Below are 18,340 nucleotides of genomic sequence, written 5' to 3'. Positions count from 1 at the left end.
CAACTAAAAAAAAGCGAAGAAATTGAAGCCAGGGAACCTGAAGCGCTGGTTTAACTGCAAAAGATAGAATCAGACTACAGAGCGCGCGCCGGGATGTCTTCCAAGTTCACGGTCGAAGACATTAGACGAGTCGAAAATATGTTTTCCTTTCTCGAGGGTTTGAAAACAGACCCGGTCCAATGTCAGGTGCTTCCAGCCCGAGCAAAACACGCACAGAACTGCCTTCCCGCAAACAGAACTCGAGCTGCACAAAGCACCACTACGGAACTAGCCGAAGAGGGGGTTGCAGCAGGGCACATGTTAGCTAGCTGTCAAACCAGACAGCGGGAAATCCCTGCGACAATGGGGCATAATAGGGGCGACGGAAAATGGGGAGAAATTTGAAAGGCCCATTGGTGAGGCAGTGTAGTGTTATGCTGACACGGGATACTCACCAGAGAAGGATTTCGCAGTAGCGGCAGTGAACGGCGTCGTCAATCCGAGTCGGAAGAAATCCATGACTGCGCGGTGATGTTCAAAAGTCGCGTGCACACACGGGAACAAGAACACACTCGATGCCGGCGCGCCCCTTCGTTCAAACCGCGCACCTCGACGTCGTCAGCGTCGCCGCAAGCATCGCCCGCCGCGCCGCACCAGCGTCGGCGCCCAAACTCCGGCCACAACAAAGCACTCCGCCGACTGTGTGGCGGCGTCGCGCCGTGTGTTGTGGAGACCGACGCGAACGTAGCGCCCGCAGCACACCACGCGAGTGCGAACGGACGAACGACGAGGCAACGACCGCATCGCTGCCGTACGCTGCCGGAGACGCTGGCGCCATAGCGCGGTCTTAAGGCGAACTAGAACTTCAAACGGCACGCAGCCAACGCGGCATGCGCTTGTTTGACAGCTCTAGCAGTTCTGCTGAAGCATTTCGCTACGCATGTCAAAACGATGCCTCAGATCGATATTGTTCTATCTGCAATCGAGTGTTAAAGCTCTGATACTATGGATGTACGATGCGACAGATTGGATACGCACGCACAAAGCAGTAAAGTTCACCGAGCCAATGATTTTCAAAAGACGCGCGTCATTATAGCTTATCTCATCAAATCGAGAAATTCGTAATGCGCGGCGGGGGAGTTGAGATTTTTTTTTTTTTATAAACGCGGAAAATTGTGAAATCGATCTGGCTCGTTCGAGTGCACTCGCTTTTAGTAGAGTGCATTCGTGTGTACGTAAATGATCGCCCAGCGCAAAGCTGCGCTGCAACTTTATTCAGACGTTGCAACTTTGCAGGACGTGGCTTTTCACGACCGGCGCATAACAGCGGTTTTCGAGGTGTCCGAGCACGCCGCAGGCCACATGATACTGGGAGCGCGCGCGTCAGTGTCCGACCGACGACCCGAAGAACGGGTTTTGCCGCCTCGAAAGGGTTTCGATGAAAGCAAGCAAGCAGTTCGCGGAACGCGCGATGGGTGCCGCGGACGCCTACGCGGTGTTGTGTCGTGTCGTCGACCAGGTTCACCCCGATGTCTCGGCTAGCGGGAGTAGCTGAACGGCTCAAAAACGATCCGCATGCATGTTGGAATTTGGCGGCCAGATGGCTACCCACGGAACTAGCAGACATGCTCGCAGACGACTAATGCAATGGTACCGCAGAAAATAAACCTCACGAATAAAACCTGCAGTCTCAATATTGTAATCATTTTTTTCCCAATAACTAAAAGATAATATTTTTGTAACTTTAATACGGTTAAAAAGCATTCATCAATTTTTGTGAAAACAATTACGTCACAAGCGCGTTGCGACTGCGGCGGCGTTATCGGCGTCAATTTCAAACATGGCTGCCTGCAAGAGGGTGCGGGTTGCTGGCTGCGACCACCTGGACATAAACGTGGCCTTCACGCGCACGATATCGCCGGACAAGCTGGGAAAGCTCATTGTAGAGATTATCAAGTATGTACTCTACGAGCGCGAGCAGTTACCGATGCCCTACGACGACCTCAAACGTCACGTCGAAGACGTTGCGCTAAGTCAAAGCACGCACAAAAAGGTGAGTGGCCGAAATCGACACTTGGTTGAATGTCGGACCTGTCCTTTCGAGTAGCGCCTACTTCCTTTAGGTCACTATTTTCCGAATTATTCAGCGAATGCGATGCGCGCGAAACATGCTAGGAACCAGATAGTTTTATTTTCCACTTGGTTATTTGGTTTTGAGGTCAAGACGTGTTTGGGGCGTTGAACTCGCGCCAAACACGAGTGTCCGCTGTGCGTTTGCAGCGCGCTTGAAATCGCAGCACCCTTTACTTCCGTTTTCTCTAGTTATCGGTTGATAACGTTCGAGTGTCGACGTCAAAAGCGATGAGGCCACTGGCATTCCGTTCACCTGTTTGACCTGGTGGTAGCCGGAACGAATTAAAGGCGGTTGAGACGACTTCCGGTACATCGTTTTGCCAAGATCTGTTCGGTTAATGAATTTCTGCTGGTAATGAACACGCGCTTGTCGCTGCTTGCACCGACCGCGATGCAGCCGTTCGTTCTGCTTTCGGGTGCCTGTTTTCTGCCTTTCCGATTGAGTATCATTGCTTTCTGTAGCAGGATAAAACTAAAAAAAAAGAGCTCTTGGTAACACTGGCCACGATCCACAGCGTCCTGTATAACACCGCTGACCAGTTATCTCAGTTAACAAAGCCAGATTTTCGATGTTTCACTATACCAATCAAGCTAGAGGCATCAAAATTTTTCAACTTCTAATTGCGGTGTGTGGTGACAAGAAGAGCCTTGAAAACGGTGTACTTTCGGGAACGCAGAAATTCTTTTCGGCGGTCCTGAATGTGGTCGGAGCTTCGCTGCATACTTGAGATGTATCAGTCTGTAGCGGTGCTCGCGACGGTTCTACAATGTCCAGTTATCTCGAAAAAATTCGCAGTACAGTTGGAATCGCAAAACGGCTGCAAACTGCCTGGCCAAGAAACACTCGTGAATGAGTAAAAAAGGCGCGGCACCTGAGCTCGCCGCGCATGTGGCCACTCGGCTCAGTGCAGTAGCCCAGTTGTTCCACCTGTGCTGTGCACCTCTGGTTTGCTTGTGACGTCACAGGAAGCTTGGAAAGTGGCTTATGGTGAACAAGCAGTTTTTTGCTGTCATTGCTTTGGCAGCATGACGGTCACTGTGATGACCGACTTCCTGTCATAATGACGTCATAAGAAAAAATGCTTCTCTGGCACAGGTTCTCAATCCGTTCCTGTTGGCCAAGCAGCGCAAGGCGATCACGTCCCTCCAAGGCATGGACGCCATCTTCAGCGCCGCCCAGGACCTCATCCGCAAACACCGTGTTACCAAGGTCCTGCTGCTGTTTGGTTCCACTCCACTGTCCCCCATCGAGAGCTACTTGATCCGCGTGCCTGAGCGGAGGCACGGCTGTCAGAGCTGTGGTACTTCCGCTGGCTTCCGCCGCTGCATGCTGGACATCCTCGAAGCATTCCTCAGAGTCGAAACCACCCGCAAGACAACGCCCTCTCCCAAACTGACGACCTACCTGCTCCTGAACAAAGAGGATGTTGTCTTTGACCTCATGGACGTCAAAGCCAACTTTGAGATCCCGCGGAGAGGCAGCCTGACTACACTCGACCTCAGCCTTCCGCCCTGTCCGCATGAAGCGGACGAGCAGGAGGTCTTCAGGATATGGTGCGACTCACCGTCGGAAAGTGATGTGTCTACTCTTGTTGAGCAAGCGAGATCCTGGAGTTGTTCCTCTGAAGAATATGTTTGGGCGCAGTGCAAGCCAGTGTTCCTGACAGTGGCTGCGAGCACGTTTGTGAAGGAGCCGCCGTCAGAGTCTGCAATGAAGTCTTCACCTCTGAGGTAGCATGACATCATGTAGTGTTATTGCAGTAGTTGTTGACAATTGTGAACGAGCTGCCATCAGAGTTCGAGAAATTGCATCTGAGGTAGCATGCTGTTCTTATTTAAGACAGTAGTAGTTTACATTTGGTGAATGCGCCACTGTCAATTCATCACAAAATTCTTCACACCCTGAGGTATAACAACGTTGTGTGCAGTCAATGCAATAGTTTACATTTATGGATTCAGTGCTGTAAGAATCTTCCGAAACTTTTTTCGCCTTTGAGGAACCACAACTTTGTACAGTGCTAAGGCAATAGTTGCTTACATTAGTACTTACTAGGTGAATAACATACCATATGCTTCTTCCTGAGGTAAATAGCACACAAGACAACTTACAAAGTGAAGGACTGCACTCATGAGTCATAACTAAGATTATTTTAAAAAATCTGAAGTATATCCAACACATCATGTGGTTGTGAAAAGAAAGAGAACACAAGAGCTACAGTTAAAATAGCAGATTAAGAAATAAGTTTTAAAAATGCAGGAATCAGTGGCTGCCTTTGCTGTCATGCATTTGGGACCATGTAATATCTCGGCATATATTGTAGGGATTTTCTGGTTTTTATTTTCTCTAAAAAAAAAATTACTCATGAATGCAGCTCTGACATTGTGTTATTCACTTTCCCTCTTGTCCTGTATTCTTTTTTCGCCTCAGAATGAGACAATGCCATCTATTCAGCTATTTTTACCTCTGCCTTGTGTTGTGTGCAGCATCTGCTGCATGCGGCAAGTGACGATTACTCCTAAATGAGCTTAGACGTCATCACTGTCTCCTTAAGCAAGAAATGTTTGTGTTCGTGCCGCTTGCCTTTTCAACGTGACAGTGAAGCTGACAGCTTTTGAAGCACCGCTACAATCTCGAAACTATTGGCTGGAATGCTGTGGCATGCTGCATTTTTTGGGACCTAGCCTTCCACCAGAGAGAGACCTTATTTTTGCATGTTGGTGTGTGGAACTTCGGCCTCTAGTCTCTCAGTCTTCCTTGCAAGTTTTTAACTCACTGGAATGGAAGAAACAAAGTATTCTTTGGCTTTTATAATATGTATTAAGACAAATGCCACTCCAGACTATGTTGTTATTGTACCAAGGTTAGCATTAATGACGACAGCAGGCTTTAAAGCCTGCAAATGCGTTGAAGCATTTGACACTAGGCTTCGATGAATGAAGGCAGGCTGCTTAATCTTAAATTTCTTACTTTTGGTGTATAAAATGTAAATACTACACTCACGAAGAGTGGTGAGCTGTTTTCACGCATGTGTACCGCTAGACTCGTGATAAGATGTGATAAACATGTACGCCCAAGCACCACATCACAGTATACACCTACCGTGTGCGTGATTGTTTTTGTTCACTTGACGCGCGAAATTGGCGGAGTAGTGTTTGTAGCGGGACACTTAAGGATAAGTGCGCTGAACTTTAGTTAGTGAAATTTTGCTGGGACGGATGTGGGCTTCAACATCCCGAAGTGCCGTACGTGTTATGAGGGACGCTGTAGTGGAGGGCTCTAGATTAATTTAGACCACCAGGGGTTCTTTTATGTGCACTGATATCGTGCAGCACAGGAGCGCTATGGTATTTTGCCTCTGTCAAAATACGGCTGCCGCAGCTGGGATTTAACCTGCAACCTTGAGATCAGCAGCTGAATGCCAAAGCCACTGCGGCGGGTGTAAAATTTTTTTTGTCTGGCTGTTTGTGGTTATGTTGGTGTTCGTCTGGCAGGGCAAAACGGTGTTAAGAAATTTGGAGTTCAAAATTGAATTTTTTTTGCATCACTTAATTAAAACTAGCGACATTGGTTTGATGTTACGGTTTTATGGGGTTTAACGTCCCAAAGAGACTCTGGCTATGAGGGATGCCGTAGTGGAGGGCTCCGGATAATTTCGACAACCTGGGATTCTTTTAACGTGCACCAACATCACACAGTACACGGGGCCTGCAGCATTTTGCTTCCATCGAAATGCGACCATCGTGGCCGGGATCAAACCCACATCTTTTGGGTCAGCAGCCGAGCATCATAACCTATTGAGCCACCGTGGCAGCTAAAATAGTGACATTCATGACGGTCTTAAGTCCAACAGGGATTCCACTATCACTGACTGGATATGGATCACAGTGTTGTCCAGCCTTGGAGATCGCAGACAAACCATTTGACATCGCCATAGTTTGCTTGCAAGAACAGCCCAACGGCAGTGCACCTCCATTTCATTTTATGGTTTTTGTCTAGCTTAGGAAAGCTCCGTTTTCATTGAAGGCAACCTTACTTTGTTGTCAGTGTTGGTTTAATGACACTTTTTAAAAGCTGGACTGTGTGCAGCTTGTATTGCCATGACGCAGTCAACTTTGATGAAGCTCCGTCGAATTGTCAATTTACTGCAGCTTTTATGCATCAGTCTCCTCTGCAACGTGCCGACAGGTGATGCAGTCAAGCTCTTAACAAATTCAAGTGCATTATGTGCCAAATCATCTGTCTGTTCATCAACCATTGTAAATGCCTTTTATCGTGACATTGTTCATAGTATTGTAGTGATGCTTCGTGGTGTTTTGCTTCGTAGCGCTTTTATTACTGACATGTTCCTCTGCTGAACACAATCGGGATATCATAATAGCCGAGCAATTTGCATGCTCGCTTCTGCCTCCCATGACAGAAACAATCGGGATATTTTTATGTGCCTATTTTTTCTTCCACGTACTCAGTAAATAGATTGTTATTTACACACACAAAACATGTGGCAGTCACATCCAGCATTGCAAACTTTTTTTTGTACATGTCATGACCATTATTTACACGTACCTGAACAAAGGGGGTTACTGTAACTAAACAAGACAATTATTTGTATCCTGCTTTGTCCAGTGTGAGATGGTTGTCGAAAGGCACCTTTTGCAAGTGTTTCTAGTATTTCTAATGTCTTGTAATATACTCTTCGTATATTTTAAACATCTTCTTCCAGTAATAAAGGCCACTTCTGCCGTTATTAATTAGCAATGGCCTTGTAGTCCGGAAGTGTCACTGAAAAATGGGCTTCTACCATGTTGTCTGTTTTTAGTTGCAACAAAACTGCTCGTTTTTGTCAGTGTCGACCTCTGTCTTTAGAAGATGGCTGTGCAACAACTTTTATTGTACACGCTTTATTCTTTGGTGCATGTTTCCACTGTCTTTATTTCAATGAGACAGTCACAAAAATCTGTACACAATCTGTACATGCTTCACATTCCTTCCGGAACATGCGTTTGTGCTGTTATATTGGCAGCCTGTGTTTGTATGCTCTGCCCGATCTTTGCTCAAGAACAATTGCAGCTGAACCACCATCTGCTTTTCTGTTTTCCTTGTACAGTACATGCTTATACTGTCTGTCTTGGTGGGAAACAAAATAGTCATACACATATATCAAGTTACAAACATGGGATAGAATGAAGAGCTTACAACAAAAAGAAAGGATATGATTCTTTGCAGGCACATGCCGCAGCACAACGCAGAACTATGACTGTTCTTGCATGCCTGAAATGTTTGATACAGCTCCGTCGACTCTCCAACTATTGCAGCTTTTAGCCATGAGTCTCCTCCGCGACAATTCGATGTGCCACCTCTGTTGACGTGCTCAAGCTGTTAACGATCAAAATCGTCTGTGTGAACAACCATTGCTTTTGCACAGGATGCAACAGCAGCCTGGAAACCTTAAGGGCATCGTGTAATATAATACACCGCTGTCATACTTCACAAATATGTTGAGGTGCCTTGCCTTGCTCTCATATTTCGCTCTGGGTACTGCAGTATTTACTAGCCCAATGATTAAAGAAAAAATACCGACAGCAGCTTATGAAATAAACTGGCAGTCGCCAGTGATAAACTCTTCATGCATCAGGAAATCACCTGGGCTTCCTCAAAGTAAAGCTTTACAATGCTTATATAGCTCGCAAAAAAAGTTGGCTTGATGACTGCATCAACAAAAATTCCTCTCACTGCACTACCAAGCAATGTTAATGCCTATTGTTTAACTCAACACTAAGAAACTGCTTAGAGAATTCATCGCTTGAGTATGGGCTAAAGTTGTACAAATTTGCACCATTGACCACACCAGTTCCTTATCACAACGAAATTCCTCCACAGCCGATGGTGGTCTGGAAACTCCAAGCAAAAGCTGTTTCTAAGGTCAGGTTCAAGACATTTACAAACTTCTCAGCACATGAAAGGATATAAAAGCATCTTAAAAGCCCCTAGGGCGTCATGTAACAGCACACCAGTATTGTACTTCACAAGTCCGTCAAGATATGAGAGCACTTTCCGCATGTAACTGAAGGCTTAAGTGCACAATGCCTTGCCTCTCTCAGTAATGATAAAAGAGCAATTACAACAGTAACAACACGAAAATAAACTCAAAATACTACTTACTAATACTGCTGTGGCTCACAGACACTGGAATCAACAGAACCACGGTTCAAAAAACGAAAGAGTATGGTATAGCATGGAAAAGCGAGGACGTCATTGTTATGAGCCCTCAAGCGAGGATGGAGAAAAGGGGGCTGAACAGATAAATCATAGTAAACGAGTTTCTTCCATAACTTTGCATTATCTACATGTATATAGCAGACTTTTATCTGTATACAGGGAACACTCGCATTGGTGCGAGTTTCCGGTGCCAAGATATTGCATTGACAGGCATGCTTTCTCACAACCAAGCTTAGCTGACCATGTACATGCACATTCAATGTTCTTCCGAAATTCCTTGAACACGTGCTGTGCTTTGGTATCAGAACCAGTGTGCACTAGTGGCTGTGTTCTGGCTATTGCTGGCTCACGGCTTCAAATAACAGCCACTATCATAGCCAGCCTGAGCCATATCACGCATTCTGGCATAGCACTCTGATTAATTGGAATGAGTCTAGACTTACTCTGCAATGTGTTGTGTACAGTGATAAAAGAAATATGTGTTGCCTCCTCTTTGAACATAACCTTTCATCCTCGCTTAACATTCTAAGCATTTCCATTGCCCCTCATCGACGTCCAGAGCTTTCACCCACCACTTTGTAGCTTCCCAAGCATTGTGTAACTGCTTGGCCACCTTCCATGCTTTCTCTTATCGCTCAACACATTCCTCAGTCTTGTTCAAGCCACTCAGCATGCGCTTGAGCTCTTTGCTGTCATCCAGCACAGGTCTGAGCCTTCCGCTTATCTGAAGCCACCCCTTATTACTGTGCTCCTCTCTGAGCAAACGCAATCATCCATGTCTTATAATTTAGTAACCTTCTAAGCTTTCCTGTTACAACTTTCCAATCTTCAGAGCCTTTTTTACCACCCAGCAGCTTTCTTAGCCTTAGGCGTTCCCTTTGCAATCTTGCTTCTCTTCTGAGGAAGTTCTTACCCTCGGGCTCTTTGGAAGTGTGGAAGGCATTAATCTTCTGAACGTTCTTATCACTCTGCACCTTGCTAAGTCCTGTTTTAGCCACTTGGCATGTATCGGAACTCTATTCTGTCACACAGCACACTTCTGAGAGTCTTTGCTTATCAATACCTGGAGCAGCCACCCTTTATCGCTCAACAACCTTCTATGCAATAAAGTCAATGCGCACACTGCTTTGATAACACACACTGTGTTGCAGTGTGCTTCCAGAAACACGGCGCAAAGCTGCCTGATAAAATATCACCGATATTTCAAGCAATGCAAGTTGCGAGAAGGCATGCCTGCACAAAGTTGATGCACTGTCAATTGCGTCTCTGCACAACTGTGCATGCTTGGGTGTGGACCTTGCTTCGGCACAGCGGGACTGCCTCAGTACCAAGGTGGTTCCCTTTCGAACACCCATCATCTCGGGCGGTCGTCCCTTCTGAACTCGAGGGAGCCCTTGGAATTGAGGTAGTCACCTGCAGAAGAAATGAATGAGCGTTGCTAAGGGCAGGCAGGAATGTACGGTGAGAACCCAGGCAGGAAATAGCATAACTGTGACGGCTGCTTTGCGCTGAAGAGCTGCACTTGCAACATGCAGTCACAGCCTTCTGTAAACGCGAAACAAGAAAGCAGAACTTTCTTCACGTTACAAAGCAAACCTCTCACTGCCTCATTTAGGGCGCTGCTGAAATATGCAGCAATGCATTAGCACAATTTAACCTCGTTACATTGAAGTAAAATTTGAGGGGAAAAGCATCTGTCATACTATATAATCTCATTAACACAGATGTTTGGAAATAACATACCAATCTGCCATGCTTGATTGATCTCCCTATCTTTGCCATTGATAGAACTCCGCTTACTGCAGATTCGGTTACAATGTACATTCAGATATAACGGACTCAATTAGGTGACCAACAAGCAAGTTCAGACTTCGTTACAGCAGACTTTTCAGCAGCGAATGCTTAACTTCAAGTACTCTTTGGTGGATCCTGGCAATGCATGCATCAACAGGAGCAGCTATGATGGCGGCAGCCATTTTGTTATTACCGTGAATTTCCGCACATGGTCTCTGAACAAAGGTCGACTGCTTTGAAAAAAAAGAAAAAGAACGTTAAATAGAAGTCGGTACGCATGCATCGACTTGTGTTGAGTGTCAGTAAGCTAGTGCTGCATGGGTTGCAGAGGCTCCCTTGCTCATCCAACAGCCTACTCTACTTTAAAAACCAGAATATAGGTCAAACTTTTTTTCAAAAAAACCATGGCGAAAAGTCGACCACCGTCTTATATACCGGTCACTGGCGGAAAAACTACGGAAGTCTTGCAACAATGGGTGACTGAAGTCAACAGCCTCCATCGCCATCAGCAGCAGTTGTCGCACCGCCATCTTGCGTTTCCGTTGTTGCAAAGCTATTTTGGTTAAAGGCTGATTTTCTACATTTCGTTTCAAAAAATGAGCAAAAGCCGACGGCAATTCACGTCGCCTTCAAGAAAAACGCGATTGAGTACGCGGAAGCTTGCGGCAACCTGGCGGCAGAGCGCAAATTTGAAGTATCCGAAAAGAGCATTCGGTACTGGTGGAGACGGAAGCTGTGTATTACAACTTGCAGCAACCAGAAGAAAACCTCACTTCGTGGGCGGACCGCAGCGTATCCAGAAATGGAAGGGAAGGTTGCGCTCCGTGCAAGATCGCTGCCTGTGACTGCCGAATGCATTCGCATGAAAGCGGTAAAGATTGCGCGTTCCTCTAGGCTCACGAGGGCGCAATTCAAGGGCTCGCCATCCTGGGTGCGGCGATTCATGCAGAGGAAAGTCTTTGCTCTACGGCGCCGTACTTCTATGAGCCAGAAACAAACACACGGGTCGATGGGCGCGCGACACTGTTAAAAAATTGGATGGGTGTACATACGAGCAGCATTTAAATGAAAATAAATACTGTCATCATTGTGCAAACTGTCGAGTCGCATTTGTTTCAAGGTAAGGGTGTCTTTCGGTACTTTTTCCATTGAAAAGGATTTTTTTCATTTTTAGTTGGGGGGTCAACCTATATTCCGGTTTTTACGGTATATGCCTGCAGCCTGCTCCTCAAAATGCAGTTCTTCACTCACTCATGCCCGCTCACCTTGCATTAATAGACGTCCTGTGCAGTTGCCAACTTTTCTTTGAGTGCTTTACTTCCCACAACATATTGACAGAGATCGCGGGATGCGCATAAATTATAATGTCACAAACTATAGCTAATGTAAGCAATGATGTAATTGTACAGGCAACTGTCAGGGGCTAATGAAGATTGCAGGTGATAAAACAGCATATCTTCCACAGCTCGTGCATTCTGACGTCGCGACACATTAAGCTGGCAAGCGGCAAAACAGACCGATTGAATCGCAACCCGCCACCAACGATCCTGCTGTTGGTGTGGCTGTAGTTTTGGATTCTGGCGTGACGCATGATCCCGAACTGCAAAAGTTTTCCCATTGCTCGTTGATAAAAATTACTGCCAGCATTAGTGCGTCATGTAGACAGCAACAGCGCGAAGTTCAAAATGGGATCGGTGGCGGGACAGAATGCATAGCTAGGGTTTGCGAAACCCGGTGTGGTGGCCTGGAGCGTCCACTGCACCCACTCCAATGAAATCTGGCCGCCGCAGCCGGGATTCATTCCCACAATGCTGGGATCACCTGACGAATGCCAAAGCTGTTTAGTTAGTGACGCTGTGCAGAGAATCATGCACACAAAGGGCCTATTACAACCCACGGATACAACCCGAAACTGCCGTTAGCCCGACAAACATAGCGTAAATAGGTTGGCTCAAGACATGGGTCATTTCACCTCACCCAATTCTGTATGTTCATTTTCAATCCCTGGCTTGACTGAGATATCACTTTGAAAATGGATGATCAAATACGATACCAAAACGCAATAGTCATATAGCTACCTCCTTTTAGAGGTTTTAAGACTGAATAAACAAGGTCTTGCATGCACCTATGTACGGCTAGAAGGTCCCTGGTTATATATAATAGACTCACCCATGGTTATAATAAAAGTCAGCTGTAACAAAATGAAATCTTGGACACCATCACGGTTAGTGGTAAGAAATTATACTGCATTTGATATTCAACTTAAAAGCAGGCGCTTAAATTTGTGCAAACAAATCAGCGAACAAGCCTGAGCACAGGGCACTCTAGCATGCAGAACATGTCACAAAAGAGCGGCACTGTTTGATTGACAGCTTTTTATGGAATGCGGACAACTGATATCACAAGGAAATGTAGTGGCCAAGTGCACAATCCAGTTTATTTTAAAAATGGCATTCCTATCTTGATAGCGCTTCCAAGGCATTAGAAAATATTGCCACCAGGTGGCCCCAGGTAGCACCAGAAAGACAAGGAGATGAAGGTTTTGCACACGCGCCCTGAAGGATTTTCTGGGAATGCTGCCGGTGAGCGGTGTCTCAGTCCTTGGTTCCGTGACATATTTTTGGTGGAGTGCGCTGGGTACTTTCCGGGCCTAGATCACACGCCCCTTCTCGCACCACAAACCTCGGGCCTCTGCCAGTTGACACACCAGTTCACCGAGTCAGCGACCGAAACCTAGGACTGCCACCTGAGCACGGGCTATTGGAGTCTACCTCGGCGCCTGCCCCTTTACCAATCATGCAAAGTACAAACTATTACACCTTCCAGGACCCAAGAGTACTGAAGTCCTTTCACGGTACTCAGCTTGAGGACGTGGAAGACTGGCTCATTCAGTTTGAACACATCGCCTCATTCAATCAATAAACTTGTTCACAAAATCAATGCAAGACTGCCGCTGCTTGCAACACAGACAACTGTGGCACAAAGACTTGAAACGGCGTGCCCACGAGCTGACCGCAGTAGAAGACTATGAGAGTTCACTAAGCCACGGTGCTGAGGCACTGAACGAATGCGTATGGCTGCAGGCAGCACGTCGCATCACCTGACACCACTGCTTGCATGCACTGCAGCGACGGGTGCGGCAGACAGCGATCCTTGACAGGTTGTATCCTTGTCACATTGTACCATCACGATGCTCAATGTTACTAAAAGTGCCGTTGCTCTATGCACAAACGAAGTTCATGCTTGGAGCCTGTTTGGAACTGCCCCCTTTGTGTGCTTCAGGGTTGCAGTGCAAAAGCTGCGACGGCTTCCTCACGTGCCTGTCAAGCAAGATGACAATAGTGGCTAGTTGATTGTGCACGGTACAATTAACTAGGCTCTATTTGCACTTCACCACCTGTGTTTGCAATTCCGTTCAGTCACAAAATGCAGCGCTGCTGCCGCCACTGACGTCAGTTCCTGTCAGGCCGTTCTTAGTGCAACAGCACTACTTCACTAGCAAAGCTGAAAAACCTAGGGTATGCGTGAAGCCTCAACCTTTGATGGAGCGCCAGCAGTGGAGGCCTTGCACAAGTGCTCCATCAACATAAAATATCAGCACCCCCCAATCCCCGCGTGCAGCTGCCGATAGCAGCTGACAATAAGATCTTGCATGAGGCGGTGTTGCCTCAAGTGCTTTCACACTTCCAACACTGTTGACCTAAGTTGAAACCCTACCAGTTTTTTGTTGGCTTTTTTGCCGCACTCCTAGCATCCAGATGTGGTGCTGAATAAACTGAACTTGAACAATTAGCACGCTACAATTGTGACAATACAGAGGGTTAAAAAAACAAACATTCACTTCTGCGGTCTTCGTTTTTTGTCCTCTTTACCATCCTGTATTGTCACAGTTGTGGTGCTTTAATTGAATGCCATGTGCCAGTCAGCTGGCGGTAACAGTTCCGTTGGTAGCTGTAGATGGTGCCAGCATGCGACACAAGCTTCGGCAACATTTTCTGCAGCAGGTTATTAGCACGATCGAAAAACTGCGTTTCTTTGAGAATTTATCTGCTCGCTTACTTATTTTGGATGACACGAATGTGAAAAATTGCTTCACTATAACTGACACCGCGTCAAATCTTGCACAGAAAGCACTGAAATAAAGTACGAACCACCAAACTTTTCATTTAGTTTACTTTATCTGATAATTTGACATTTCACAGTTTGCTATGACAAGGTTTGACTGTACTTGCTTTGTAAGAAATGCATCACACAAACAGTGAACATAAAACGCAGCTAGAAAGTCTTGATCCACTCACTCCACACTGCTGTGGTTATAACTACGTAATGGCAGTTTCGATTAGGCTTTTGAGTGTTTTTGAGAATGTGAGAGCGACAAACCGATGACCATTAGACAGCCAGAAATTTAAAAAAAAAACAATAGCATGTAGAAGATGGAAGGCTGGCCTGACATCAACTTACCACTACTGTTGAATTTGGCAATGGAAAGCTTCCTCAAGCGTCCCGAGAGTCCCTGCTCCTGCCTCAGTTTCTTCACTGTCAGCGGAACTTGGATGTCTGAGAAAAAAAACAAACAAATATTATTTTGTCAGCTGCACAAGAGTTGCGCACATTGTGACAAGTCATACATAGCTAAACATACTAAAGTTGATTCCTAAAAAGTTGTTCTTTCTGCGCCAGGACAACCACAATAGAGAAGAGGAAAGGACGTGTTGTCACAACCTGCAGAACTCAAATACATAAAACAATATATTAAAAGATTTGACGATAAATAAAAAAAAAGACCACCCCATACAGCACGGACCCTAGTGATGCCAGCACAACTTGTTGACTGCACACTTATAATGGATGGGCGGACGGACTGACCTATGATATAAAATTCCGATTTACAAAAAAATCTGCCGAATTTTTTTTTTCCCCCCATGTAACGGACCCTACCCCGAAATTATGTCAGCTTTCCTGGTTAAAAGATCGGTTCATTATGCTAGTAAATATTGTCGGTAAATACTGTTCACTTGAAAAAAAAAGACCACAATTTGCACAAGCCTGCACACAGAGCACTGAAATTGTGCAAGTATTGGGTCCGGTTCGTCTTTTTCATTTGTATCGATGGCTAAATTCACTATTTTCCAGCATCAATATGTTCACACCATTTCGAAAACTGATTTCCTACCACACCTTGTGCGTTGCAGCTCATATTTAGCACGATAGTAAGTCGTCAAAATGACGGCAATTAGAAAAGAGACCGCTAGCTCACCATCATCGGTTCGGCTGGAGTTTACCGCGCTTGAGTCAACATCAGGCTCAATCCAAGATGCTCGCTTCTTGAGCTCGTCCACTATTGTGGAGATGAGGGCGTCCATGAGCACAGCCTGCATATAACACAAGGTCAACAATGAGCAGATCATTCAAATGCAGCAATGAAAAGTTCCTGTGGCTGATCTGAATTACCTTGTCAAATCAATGGCAGAGGAGGTAAAACCATTGTCTGCTTAGACCAGAGCAAGATCACATGTGGCACTAATATTAATTAGGATCTTGAATGTTCTGATCCCATCGAAGTCACAAATTCCTGCAGCCTACCCTACAGCTACACAAAAGAGGGCATGTTGCTAGGTTGCTCTCAAGATTGGTTAACCTTAAAGGAGTACAGACACCTAATTTTTGGTTGCGCGTTTTCTTCTTTGAACTGTTGCACGGGACATTAGTAGACGTAGAACACCACGTCGTACTCACCTAAGACCATTAGATAATTTTTAACAGAATACATCTTCTCCCAGGTAAGTTAATTTTGGTTTCAACAGCCGAGCGATGGCTGCTACGTCAAAGTTCAGTGTAGGTGATGTGCAGCGTGATGAAAACAGCAATATGATCACTGCTTCGTTGTTTTCATTCACTTCACTATATACTACAGCCAGCCTACCTGTCTACCTGAGCATACATTGATGGTCCTGGGCGCACGCAATGCACTGAGAAAGCCACCGCCGCCAGCGTTTCTGTGAAGGGTCCACAGTGTCTTGGCACTCTGTCAAATTCGTGAGGACCCCCCAAGACTCTAGTGCACCTACCAGTTTCAATGAGCCACCCTAGAATACACTACGCCTTTCCTGCAGTACATGTCATGCTTACATCTATTCTCGATGATGATATAGTCTGTGAATTTTCAATTGCACTGTACCTCTTCCTTTCTGTAATCAAGTCATTTAATCAAACCAGTTTCCCAGTTAAATCCTGCCCAATCGAGAGGTTTATTTGGCGTAGCAGGGAGACGGGACACACCAAGAATAAGAAAGAACAAACAGCAACAACAATTACTGACAACTGCCAAGAAAAGGGATACAAATTTTACTTTTCCCTTCACTGCCGTAAATTTATTTCCAAGCCATTTTGCGAGGCTCCGAGTTTCTGTTGCCTAGGCATGAGCACTGGCGAGGAAAATTACACATTTTCCTCTCTGAGGGATACTCGTGCTGCTAATTATTGCTTGACAGTGTCTACCAAATGCATTCCGCCCTATTCCTTAGCTGTGGACAGTGTCCACATCAATTACTAATTTAATACTGATTCCTTAATAAACTAGTTATTAATGATAAATTAATAATTATTAACAATAAATAGATAATTTATTATTAAACTTTGTGAACAATAGCACAGCTCAGTCGGGGGCAACAGTGCACTACCTGTCGGGAGAAGATCTGGAGCACAGACGTCTCGCTCTGCCCGGGCAGCTGGAACTGCAGGAACAGGCAGGGAAGGCAGTCGGGGTTGTCGGGCTGCGTGGGGCAGGCGTAGTCCCAAGACAACTGCTTGTATGGCAGGCTCAGAAGCACCACCTGTGCCAAGTGAAACAGTGAGAACGGCACTTAGCAACAGTGGCACATGCAGTAAAGTTTCTTAAGACACGTAATCCAGGTGCATTCCCACTGGAAGGGCATCTTTTGAAGCGAAAGCTACATTGGCCACGAACTTGCAGTTTCGCCGTGCTCGCAGTCCCACCGTGGTCTCACCGCACCATGTGACCAACCACATGACAACAACTAGCCAGACAACCAGACTAACCTGGACTTGCAATCAAGATTAACCAAGGCCAACCAAGCTATGCCTTAGCTTTCGCTTTTGAAACATTGGCTAGTGTAGACTGAAGCTGCCAAACAACCCTTGTACACTTTGTTTCGTGTCATAAAATACTTTTCTCGTTATTCACATCAATGTACTTGTTGCATGAACATTCTGCAACAGAGCAAGAAGATACTGTCACATGGCGGTGATACAGTCTGGTAAGCAGGAAGACAGTGTAAGGCTGCCAAAAGAAACTGTTTATTGAGCTGATTCGTGAGAAAATGAACTGAACAGCTTGGCAATTGCAATAGCAAGAAACATCCTAGCCAGTCATCAAAGAATAGAGTCCCCGTCACTCTTGGCCGCGCTCAGTTTAAAGCTGACAAGGAAGATGATGATGATAGTGAACTTTTATGCTGCAAGGGCATATGCGGCCAAAAAGCGCCATGGCAAAGGTACTTTTCGTTGGCTCAAGGTGGGGTCAAAGACAAATTCCTGAGCTTTTCACCCTGATTAAGCCGAGCGCCAGGCCAGGGGAAGCTTGTACCCATTGTACCACCTGTGGGTACCCAATAGCACTGGGGACCGAACCCCGCACCTCTCGCATGCGAGGCGGATACTCAACCACTAGGTGACCGCTGTGGTACTGACAAGGAATCTTCGAGACAAGATGCCAAAGGCCACTACGACAATCTTGAATAATGTAGAACCAATTGTGCATGGCTGCGATCATCTGAGATAAATCTGGGCACATCTCGCTTCACAAAGTGATAAAGCTGCGTGCCGTGCCGGCAGCTTTGAGCATAAACAAATAAACAATGGAAAGCTTCGCAGTGATTAGTCAATGTTCAATGGCAGTCAAAAACCTTTCAAAGGCATTGGCAAAGAGAATACCTATTTTCATCACCACATTTGTACGCAGCCTGGATTCGACATATGCAGCCTAATTCTGAGTGCACACGCCACACAGTGCACCATTTGATCTCAAGCTATGCATCCTAGATGCAGAGGGAATGAATTCCTTTACCAGGGCTCCGTTACATTGACTTCGGATAATGTGCGCGCAACAAGGAAAGCCCAAATTGAAGAAACTGTACTGACGGCTGTAACTTTTTACTTGCTCCAGTTAAGACTGACTTGCTTTCACTCAGACTACAG

General features: G+C 45.9%; 2 protein-coding genes across 13 annotated transcripts in view; one reads left to right on the top strand and one right to left on the bottom strand.

Moving 5' to 3' along the window:
- The first annotated feature begins 1,815 nt into the window (after positions 1–1,815).
- Positions 1,816–6,846, top strand: LOC144132848 (MAD2L1-binding protein-like). Its single transcript, XM_077665550.1, has 2 exons — positions 1,816–2,032; positions 3,209–6,846. Exons 1-2 carry the CDS (start codon positions 1,820–1,822, stop codon positions 3,845–3,847), a joined length of 852 nt encoding a protein of 283 aa, XP_077521676.1. The 5' UTR covers positions 1,816–1,819; the 3' UTR covers positions 3,848–6,846.
- Positions 6,847–6,995: 149 nt separating this feature from the next.
- The window catches only part of LOC144132846 (putative FERM domain-containing protein FRMD8P1), an 87,865-nt gene continuing 76,520 nt past the window's right edge, over positions 6,996–18,340 (bottom strand). For 8 of the 12 annotated variants that reach the window (XM_077665545.1, XM_077665548.1, XM_077665542.1 and 5 more), the window contains 4 exons: positions 16,804–16,956; positions 15,381–15,495; positions 14,585–14,680; positions 6,996–9,742 (listed from right to left, as the gene is read on the bottom strand). In XM_077665545.1, the coding sequence (XP_077521671.1) occupies positions 9,684–9,742; positions 14,585–14,680; positions 15,381–15,495; positions 16,804–16,956 (423 nt within the window). In that variant the 3' untranslated portion in view covers positions 6,996–9,683. The remainder of the gene's footprint in view (positions 9,743–14,584; positions 14,681–15,380; positions 15,496–16,803; positions 16,957–18,340) is intronic. The other 4 variants (XR_013314946.1, XR_013314944.1, XR_013314948.1 and 1 more) reach the window with 1 other exon arrangement.

This window comes from Amblyomma americanum, chromosome 5 (assembly GCF_052857255.1).
Source record: "Amblyomma americanum isolate KBUSLIRL-KWMA chromosome 5, ASM5285725v1, whole genome shotgun sequence".
Lineage (NCBI taxonomy): Eukaryota > Metazoa > Arthropoda > Arachnida > Ixodida > Ixodidae > Amblyomma > Amblyomma americanum.
The sequence above is the reverse complement of the archived record's forward strand: the minus strand, read 5'-3'. Positions and strand labels throughout refer to the sequence as shown.

Bases quoted from the DNA above. Each gene is read 5' to 3' on its own strand.
- LOC144132848 (XM_077665550.1), top strand. From the start codon at position 1,820: ATGGCTGCCTGCAAGAGGGTGCGGGTTGCTGGCTGCGACCACCTGGAC. The intron at 2,033-3,208 runs GTGAGTGGCCGA...TCTCTGGCACAG, and splicing joins GTCAAAGCACGCACAAAAAG to GTTCTCAATCCGTTCCTGTT.